Genomic DNA, 10814 nt, shown 5'->3' on the forward strand with positions numbered 1-10814 from the left:
TATACATATATATATACAACCCCATTGTGTGAATACGGATTTCTTTCTTTAGCCTGTTATTTTTGATGCAAACGGCGTGTCGTTCACTTTGGGCGATGTAGTTGAATTTTTCTGAATTCGACGGGTTTGAAGCTGGTTGTAACCAAAGAAGGTAACAGCTGTGTATCAAGACAAACCATGAATTACGAATGAACCAACCATGAAAAAGGTTTCCTACGTCTTTCATTAAAGCAGCACTAAACAATTCAATTTTTTTTAAATATAACAATCGTTACATATTTCGTACATTACGTTTACATTCGTTGTTATTTAGTAATTAAAAACATTTATGATTAAGCGGTCAAACCAATTTTTTATGTGTCCGCAATTAAAAATGGATCGACCGCTTAATGTACACCAGGTACCTCAACAAATAACGTCTTCTGTATGAACCGATCTTTCTCTAGCTTTTGCTATAGTTGGTGGTGCTATAGTGCATTACCGAGAATGTTATTTATATGCCGAGACAAAAGCAGACGGTAAGTTCTGTGTGGGTAAACGTACCCTTTCTATTAGGGTCCCATTCGAAGCATAGGGAAAAAAATTCAAACGTGTACAGAAGATCATAGCAAAAATGTTCCGTATTGATTCGTAAGATGTTCATATATGAATAAAGCTTTATACATTTCAGTATACATTGACCTTCCAATCCTCAGACAGTTCCCAATGTTTTCCAAGAAGGCGAAATCAGGTATGCAAACCTTTCACTACAAAACTCTACATGTTAAATGGCAAAGGAATAAAGCTGCATGTTTTAATGGACCTTGATAAGGTATAGGAAAGACGAATTTTATAACTAACCAATAAAATATCAAACAAAAATTCCTTGAAAAGGTAGCGCACTTGATACATTTATTGGTCATTACAGAGATGTTTTTAAGGATTTGTCCTGAGGATGTGGCAAGAAACACAACGAGAGAGAAACTTAAAAGAAACAAGACAGATATTAGCTTTGCCCTTACAACTTGAAAATGACGGTTACGTAAGAATCACCACGATCTCTCACGTGCGCCCTGCGTAAAGTAACATCCACATCGTCGTTCCCCAACCAACGGCACTTCAGGATGAAATCCTGGTACGTGGCCGCTTCCCTTTGCCCCTCACAACGAACCTATTAAAACTTGTTTTCCAGCATTCGAGGAGAACTACATTGGACAGATGAATAATTTTACAAAGAAGAAGTACAATGGCTGTACTTGGTTCTCCGACCAAATATTGACTAGGGGTGAGACAGCAAATACATAGATGAGTGCTTGTTTAGCCTTGAATACCTCCTCATAAGCCAATGAAACCATTTGATATACTTAGCTAATAACAAAAAGAAATGCATCAATTTATATCGCTTGAATTGCCTCCATCATGTTGTTCCGCCCGCACTCAAAATGCAGCTGCGCTCTGTCATCATGAATCACAAGCCTAAGCTGTGTTCACCGCTCGTTATTCTGCTACGCGGCGGCTGCTTGCACTTGACGAATGGAGAAACGAATGAATGAATTACGGGTGCCAATGTTGGTGTATGTAATATTGTTGTTGTTGTTGTTGATGGTAGTATTGGCGCTACGTTCGTGGTCGTCATCGTCGTCGTCGTCTTGTTAGATACAACTGCTTACGGCTGCTATTACCAGCATATTGTTTGGTAGTGCGTGTAGTCTGGCCTGTGGTTTCTATCTGGACGAAGGTGGGAATAATATTTGCTGGTTGGTTCTTACTATATCAAACGCATTGCGGCTATCAACCCTTGTGCTTGTTAATGTATAGACCAAGTGTTCATTCATGGTGGCTTAAGAATTAGAAGATCAAATGGCATAAGAAATGTCTGTTCAGGGCGCCTGCACTGTCAGGATGTGGCATAAAATTGATTGAGCGTAACTTGAAATCGCTGTTATTCTGCTGGAATATACGACAACGCACACCAACCGTTCGTCCGCTGCCCGGCACAGATAATAACAGCATCATCATCATCACTATCAGGGCAGGACCGGAGCTACCGTCTGACTTGTGCTCGTTTACTTTTTCGTCTCGGAAGCCATCATTGCTCACACGAAGTTCTCGTAACCACTGCGTTTACGATTAAAATTGTAGCCACAGGACGTGAAGTAGCTATTCGGACGAATTCCCAGTTGAGCTAACTCCCTCATCGTGGGGTGTTGAGGTCGACACCTTCCGTTGAATCCTTATATATACATACATTTAAGCATCATATCGGATTGATCCTCGTAATTTTGCGGCAGTTGGACCAAATCTCTTGTGTTTAGAAACGGTGACGACGACAACAACAACAACAACAGTAGCAGCAGCAGCAACAACAACAACTTATTATAAAATCATCACTGTTTACCTACGGGACGGCCGACGCAATCAATCAGGGTAATTGGTCATAAAGGAGTTTGTAAGGTCGTTTCAGGTAGTAATAACAGTAGTTGATCATGTTGCCCATTTGCAAATACCTCACGCAGAGACAGAAACATACCAGATGGTCATAATTACGTTTATAATAAGGTCGACATTTCTGAATCGTTTATGCACCGCCCAGCATCGTTTTATGCTGTGGCTTATATATTCCCAAACAATTCGTGTTCAAAAATCTAGACAATAGCGACATATATAATTATAACAGCACTTTGCCCCTCGCATGTGTGATAGTATCTTTTCGGGCAGATTTCCTGCTGAAAAAAAAGTAAAGTTTTTTGACGATATTTGACTAACTCCTGTTCTTTTTTTATGAAATTTTACGAAGTGCTAGGAATTGCATGATTGATTTGCACCAATCAATGGTATGACCTAAATCAGAATTGGTACAAAGTGGAGAGTGGTTATTCAAAAGTAAATTGTACTGATTATATCGTTCAGGCAGCTTAAGTGATATAGAAATTATGTACGCATTACATTTTAGTCAAATGTTACGTGATCTAGCTATAAGTAATTTGAATGGGTGATGGATAGAGATTCGCGAGTAACAAAAAGATATATCTTTGGGGCTATTCTTATACTATAATATGATTCTTATACTATAATAACTTATACTATAATAATAAAAATACTGAGAGCTTTACTTAGCCATAGTTATTGTTGTTGGATCAGCAAAATATATGAAAACATTAGAACGGGTACATTTGTTGTATCTAAGATATGAAGCGCTTTATCATCGCGAAGTACAAATGATCAAATGGTTACTAAGTTTTTCGATCCTCTAAATAATGAATTACTTGTTATTCTGCACCGTTAAAATTAGTTGCTTGGAAAATTTGCCTTGATACACACGCACGCAGACAGACATACAGATGGAAACAATACTTTGAGCATTCTGATATTTAAGCAACTTTTGTTTTATAATTTAAAATATTTAAAGAATAATAATAATAATTTTGTGTTGTAAGATACGGTACTGATACAAACACTGGTTTTTCTGAGATGCTTTTGTTTTAGACAGGCATATTTAGGTTAAGCTTGCAATGGAGTATAATTACAGTTACTCTGGTGAAAACTCGTAAAAAATGCAGATATGTGCTAAAGTAAAGACAACGCGGAAGTTGAGTCACCTATTAACATTCTATATCTTTGTAATCGACCCTCTATTGGCATCAAACAGTTTATGATATCCAACTTGTTAAAATAAAATACGATTACAAAAACCTGCGCATTTCTCCTGCTCTACGGAAGGATGTTTCGACCTAATTATGTCCAGCAAAAGCCTACGATTTATTAATTTTGTCTGTTATCAGACTCAGCTTGCATAAAACCTTTTCGAAGGCGGCGCGTGCTAACTGAAACAGCGAAAGCTGTGTTGCTTTTCGATTTGCATATCGGTTATTCAAAATAATTATTTTTAATCAATCAAATATTCTGTACTTTTGATCAGTTATTGTTTCATTAGTAAATTTTACATTTTTATAGAAGACTATCGAAAGTTCTTGCGGCCTATTCTGCAATGAAAAGCGGAATTATGAGATACGTTTCATATATGGGTCATTGTTCAATGAGGGTTGGAATATGTAAGAGGCAATTGAATGGGACATCTACTGAGGTGACACAACACGGTAGCGCCATCAGAATACTGCTGTCTTAATTGCTCTTGGATAGATGAAGAAATAACAAAAAAATCATAAATCTCGTCTCTATACTTTGCAAATGTATCGTTGTTCTATTTTATTATAGGAAAAATGCCTTTGAAACCACCATGTAAGTAATTTTTTTCGATTATAACTCTCCCGGGTAGTACATATAGTTGCTTTTAACGAATTTAGCACTAATCCTAAGCTTCAAGGTGCTAGCACGAACATAATATATGACAAGGGTTATTAAATTTAGTTTATGCAAATATAATTATACTCAAAAAGTCTTTCGTTTAATTTCGAGAAATTTAAATATTAGTTTCTTAATGCGGCAAATAATGGCTTGTTTAATTAATTGAAAACACTATTTTGGCTGCGCCCCAAAACTGTAGATGGTGGGCAGTGGCCTAGGCTTGACCGCCGAGTCACTGGATCAGTTAAAGGCCTGGCTCCGAAGCTGTCTTCTCGATGCGTATGGTTGGGGCTCGGATTGCGAGAGCCTCATGAAGTACGTTGTGGCACTGGTGAAGAAGGATCGGAGCACAGAGGAACTTCGTAGTGACTGTCTCGAACAGCTTAAGGTTTGTAGTAATATAACGTACAGTCTACGCTTTTGATATATACTCCGTATCAGTATTCATCTAGCGCGGTAATTAGAAATTATCGTTTTGGAAAACCACATACATTTGAACATGATAATGACATTTATAAATAAGATATTACATAATACCATGTAATTCTGTATTACTTCTTAAAATAGAAATATATTTACGCCTGCTATAGAACAGTTATATTAATATTTGTCCTTTATGCGTAATGTGTACAATGGAATTGTTCGTGCATTTGTCAGAAAAATGTTTCTTTTCCTTTACGTAAATTCTTTTTTGCAAACAGGTTGGATGTAGTTGCTTAGGGTTCTTGGGTAACATAGCCTTCGCAGTGATTACAGATTTGTTGCACGCAACTGCAAAATATATAGTCTTACAGCTAACAAAATTCTCTCGCTCACGTATAAATCCCATTTCGTAGGTTTTTTTCAACGATAATACGCAAAAGTTTGTTAATGAACTTTTCGACTGTTTGGAGTCAAAGGCTTACCTCGAACCTTACGGTAGTAGAGGCGCTGGAGACCGGGGCAAAAAGAAAAGCGACGAACAATCCGACAAAGTAAGCCGGTCTTATATAAAAGTGAAATTCCTTTATACTTGGCATGATTTATCTTAAGAATGCATACCTTCTAGCGCACATGATAGTCCCTTATTTTGCTGTAGTACTGTTTAGTTATTTCTATTAAAGTTGCCCATTATTGATTCGGCCCAACAGAGTGCTGGAGCGGAAGGTCTTGCGTTCATTGTTGACAAAAAGCCTGACCCGATGATCGTATCAATGGCCAACAAAGACAAGGAAAGAGAAGAAAAGGCGGGGGCTCTTCGCGACCGGAGCCGAAGTAGAAGTCGTGAACGGAGTAAAGATGAAGAACGAAGCAGGAGCCCTCACGTGGCGCCTAGTCAAAGAAGACGTTCGAGATCACCACTGAGAAGGTCGCGCTCTCCACCTCCAAGGCGATTTAGGTAAGTTTTCCGAAAATTCTAAAACAACTTCAAGCTTAAGACCTCGATCTACAAGACTTTTCATCTAGATCTATATAGATCTATACAATCTACATTTCATGCAGTGGCAATTGTGTGGTATAGGTTTTGCTCCCTTACGAATGATACTGTTCCTCTCTGCGCCACATCTGCGCTAGCGTCTGTGAGATGATTGCTCAACAAAATTTACTCTTGCTGGAATAAGGTGTTCAAATCTATTCCAACTATTGTCTTGTTAAGAGATTGGTACAGAATTTTTACTTTTATGCATACGACGATTCTTACAAGTTGTCTAGAATAAAATAGTAAATACCAAACTAATCTTTGTGCCTTTGTACTGTTACTATGCGGGACGAATATTTGTTATGTAATTGTCTTTCAAATTTATATGATTTCAGGAGCCGTTCCAGGTCACGCTCTCGCGAACGATATCGCGGAGGTCGTAAGGGGCGTTCCCGCAGTCCACCACCGGGACGGCACCGAGGGCGAATTACCGCGAGGCATTCGCGTTCGCGATCTCGTTCACCTGCGCCACCTCCACTTCGCGACCTGCGCGACACACTAACCCGTAAACACAATAGCTCGCTGGCTGCCACAGGGCATCTCGGCAGCCGACGCGAACGGTGTCGTGATTTCGACGAACAGGGCTTCTGTATACAGGGTGAGCTTTGCCCTTTCGACCACGGGACCGACCCTGTCATCCTAGACTCTACTGTTCCTCCACCATACAATCCGACGATGCGTGGCGGCAATGGCGTACCGATAGCACCAGTGGTTCCAGAATACAATCCGCTTGAACCCGATATGCGGCATACCCATCAGCAACCACACGGGCCCCATGACCACTCTGTACATTCTCATCCGCCGGGTCACCATCACCTTACTGGTGCTGGGCCGTACGGCACAGGTGGTGGAACAGTAAGCGGTAGTTGGAACTACCAGCCTGGCCCACCAGCGCCTCCAAGCGGAGGTGGCGTTGGGCCACCGCACGTGCAGCGGGAATTGGTCACGATTCCTCGCAACAACTTGACGCAGGTTCAGCGGACTGTTGTGGCTCCACAACATGAAAACCACAGCAACAATCCTCGGGGTCCGCCCCCCACGCGATTCCAACGCGGAACAGAACTGGAGGTTCGTAGAATTCCGCGCGCGCAAAACAATATAGCTACTTTGAATGAGTATTTCTCAAAGTACGGCACCATTACTAATATTCAAGTTAACTTCCAAGGCTGCCCAGAGAGTGCTTTGATTAGTTTTTCAAAACACCATGAAGCTAATGGCGCATATCGGTCGACGGATGCCGTCTTAGGCAATCGGTTTATTAAGCTTTTCTGGCACAACACGAACAGTAACAATATTGCTTCAGGAGGAGTAACCGTGCTGGGCGGAAATCAACCAACTCACGGTAATATTAATCATAATAACAACAATAGTAGTGCAGGAGGAGTACAGATTAAGAAACGGCTGCCACAGCAGCAGCAGCAGCAGCAGCATGGTGGCTTGGGTGGCCAAGATGACGTAAGTGCCCCGCCAAAAAAGATACCGAAACCAAACCCCGAGGCACTCAAAAAAGATAATCAAGCCGATAAATCGGCCCAGTTGATTTCTCAAAAGAGCCGTTTATACGAAAAGTATGTCGAGGAGGATAAGCGTTTGCGTGAACGTTACGAGAAGTCAACTTCAGAAGCAGAGAAGGAGCAGATCAAAACCTTGATGGCAAATTTAGCAAGGATGATTGACAGCTTACGGCCAAAGCAGGCCCCTGGCGCATTGTTGCCAGAAATAACAAGTGAGAAACAGCTTCTCGATGCTGAGCTTGATCTCTACCGCCAAATGCAAGCGAAGCAGCTGCAAAATCCTGCAGAAGCAAGACAACTTGAGCAGAAACTGATAGCGCTTCGTCATAAGGCAAAAACGTTAGGCCTTCTCGACTCAGCTAACGTTTGGCATGGCCGTCTCGGTCACAAGGGATTACTTGCCGGTCAGGCTGCTGCCGGTTCAATGAAGGCTGCCTCAAGTAAGGTTCACGGTCAGTTAGCAATCGATAAACGGCCGCGCGTGGTTGCCGTACTTTCTGGCCAGCTAGAAATGGCCGGTTTGTGTAAACACCTTTCGCGATACGGTAAGGTCGCAAATGTTGCCGAAGAGGGTGAAGGCGATGCCAAACATTTTTTGTTCACGTTTGCAACACGAAAAGATGCTGAGTTTGCCGTTAATCGAGGTGGCTTGTTTCGAGGTGTACCGCTTAAGTGGCACTGGAAAGAGGACCAGCACCAACAAGTTCAGCCCTCAAAAACGCCGACGGTTCAAAAAGAAGCAGAGCTAAGGGACTCGAATAACAAAGAAAAAAATAACAGCACAGTAGCCGTTAATGAAAAAGCAGAAGAAAACGCTGTCGGACCCGCTGGAGACTCAACGAGCAGCACAGTTACAACAATATCACCTACTACTACTACTACTACTAATACTACTACTACTACTAATATTACGACTAGTCAGGCTTCAAACACTTCAGAAATAGGAAAAAGGTCAACAGGTGCAGCAGGGGACGATTCTGTATTAGGGTTGTCGGCAAACGCGGCGCACAAGTTGATTGACAATAACAGCTGCGCGAACGATGTAGATCATAGGGGTCTTCTCGAAGACGACGACGATGATGAGGAGGCGAGGTCGTGGCGGCATTAGGCGAGGAGACAGTACGTGCGTATATATATATATATATATATATATATATATATATATATATATATATATATATATATATATAAAGAAAAACGTTCATATATAATGAAGGCAAGGCCATGGCGTTTGTTGTACCTAGCGCTGTGTATGTGTTGTTGAATAGAAGTCAGTACAGCAGGCCTTCGGCTTTCCGAAGCGAAAGGCTGTTTGTGCCCTCGGTTGAACACAGCCGTGTCATGAGTCTGTGTTAGCTGATTATCGAGGTGAGATAGAAATAGTATTTGTAAGTCAATAATATTAACGTCGTACGTTTTTTGTCGCGGTACGAAATACAAGTTCAACTGAGTAACTACAGTCGTCTATATCTAAAAGCTGTCAAAACCTCTTTCGTAATGGGGGTCAGCGGGTAATGTAAAATGGGACACAGAATCTGAAACGACATTTACCTGGGGCCCGTAAGATGATTCTTCATTCAGTTACGCTTCAATGTATACTAAGATCGGTGAAAAATGTCTGGCTGCACACAGCGCATGTACGTGGTGAAAACACCAGAAGAACCTGTACAGCTGTTGCCTTCGATACTTTTCAAAGGCCAGGTACAGCAGCTAGGTACAACAAAGGCTCTTTTTTCATACTAATAACGAATGAACGAGTACCAAGACAAAATTATCGAGACACCTTCTATTAAAGACTGAGAGGCCTATGAGGCGTAAGAATGGAAGTAGTTTCATTACTATGATTATTATTTTTACTTCATCCACTACTGCGATTGTTATAGTGATAATGATAATGTATTGCTTAAATTGTGGATGACGCCATACAAATTGAGTTAGTTCTACGTGTCATGAATTCCCGGTGGGCCTCAATGATGGATGATACGACGGACTGACTGGTCAGTACAGTGACGAAGGGATGGTCTTGTTCAAAACTAGGTTCAAGCCTGCTGACTTGGCAAGCAACGAAGTTAGTAAGTCGGACCAGAAGCTTGTGTTGGCGCTAAATATCGATTGAATGTGTAAACACTGTAGTTGTCGAGCTGCCGATCTTGAACTGCACGGCAGTAACGCTAACTCGCCAATGGCGCGCCCGTTGGTCTATCTGTCGCAGCTAAATAGACAGCGGACGAAAAAAATAGCCTATTACTACAAATGGACGGACGGATGCACGTGTTTGGACGACTCGACATTATTATTAATATTATTATTATTACTACTATTACACGGATAAAACGATAAATAAAAAGAGCTATGCTATCATACCTATAATGTATAACATTGCGACATTGTAACATTTCCGTTGTTGACAACTGAGGTGTGATGAAAAAGCATACAAAATAAATTTGTAAGCTAGCAACGTAAGGGGTACCTAATTGTGTTAAAGAGGAGATGAAAAACAACCCATGAGTTGGGCGAATGAAAACGATAAAATAATAATAATAATCATGATTATTATCTTTACTATTATTATTATTATAACAGTTATGTGTACGTGGATGGAATGAAGCGTGGCAAGGACCAGTAAACTGGCGTGGAAGAGGTAAAGCTGATTGACACCACAAAGATATGAATGTGTCCAATTATATTTCTTATACCTCGTAATTAAAGGCTATTAACAGTGTCCATTAAATTAGCACTTATCATGTCTATTGGTTTAATCCCCTGTAAACAGAAACTACGAATAACATGGAAAATGCATTTCACTGCGGAATGTACCATAATCAAGTAACCTTAAAAACATATATTGGAGTCGACAACTTGGCAAAGAGGTGAGATTTGAATTTCTATTAAACTAAAAGTATTATGGCATTGTGTTTTCGGTGAATCGTTATAACCAACGCGTTGTCGTATTGGCAATCAAACGAATTCGTGGCATACTCTATCGGTTGTTGAACAGCTTTAAGTGGAACACAGCCGGAATTTGTACCGCTATTATCACCACGACGACAGGCGATTAGTACACACAACGGTACACATCCACAACAGTGACAGTAACTGCAGACACACGATTTATAATGCGATTGCGAAGGATGTACGACCGGATGCACTATGAAAAATTAATAAAGCGGAACTCTTTGGACGACTAGCCAATATCAAAAAAAAAAAAACGAAAACAATGCGCAACTATGAAAAACCTAAAGAAGTCGCTGACGAAAAACAAGTCGCCACCGGAAAAACGGAACAAATAATATCTATAGTAAGTTTAAGATTTTAGTTTAAGTAAGTTTAAGTTGGGTTGATTCTAGCTTGAATAGAAGAAGACTGAGCTGAAGAGAAAAAATATGAAAAGAATATATCAATATCAATATATAAAGCTATAATTACATGCAAATACATTTATCTATCGACATATAAAAGAAAAGAGGGGAAAGGAAAGACGTTCTGTCCTACCTTTTCTTTTTATAAAGTCGGTGGCGTAGAATGACAGGCTGGCTAAAGAGTGAGTTTGAATAGAA

General features: G+C 40.5%; 1 protein-coding gene across 1 annotated transcript; it reads left to right on the forward strand.

Annotated features, from left to right (window-relative positions):
* Positions 1 to 1602: 1602 nt before the first annotated feature.
* swm (Zinc finger protein swm) lies at positions 1603 to 10814 on the forward strand. Its single transcript, XM_022789165.2, has 5 exons — positions 1603 to 2406; positions 4484 to 4672; positions 5121 to 5258; positions 5415 to 5662; positions 6079 to 10814. Exons 2-5 carry the CDS (start codon positions 4484 to 4486, stop codon positions 8363 to 8365), a joined length of 2862 nt encoding a protein of 953 aa, XP_022644900.1. The 5' UTR covers positions 1603 to 2406; the 3' UTR covers positions 8366 to 10814.

The sequence above is a fragment of the Varroa destructor genome, unplaced genomic scaffold, assembly GCF_002443255.2.
Source record: "Varroa destructor unplaced genomic scaffold, Vdes_3.0 BEIS01000001.1, whole genome shotgun sequence".
Taxonomy (NCBI): domain Eukaryota; kingdom Metazoa; phylum Arthropoda; class Arachnida; order Mesostigmata; family Varroidae; genus Varroa; species Varroa destructor.

Bases quoted from the DNA above. Each gene is read 5' to 3' on its own strand.
- swm (XM_022789165.2), top strand. From the start codon at position 4,484: ATGGTGGGCAGTGGCCTAGGCTTGACCGCCGAGTCACTGGATCAGTTA. The intron at 4,673-5,120 runs GTTTGTAGTAAT...CCCATTTCGTAG, and splicing joins ACTGTCTCGAACAGCTTAAG to GTTTTTTTCAACGATAATAC. The intron at 5,663-6,078 runs GTAAGTTTTCCG...ATATGATTTCAG, and splicing joins CCACCTCCAAGGCGATTTAG to GAGCCGTTCCAGGTCACGCT.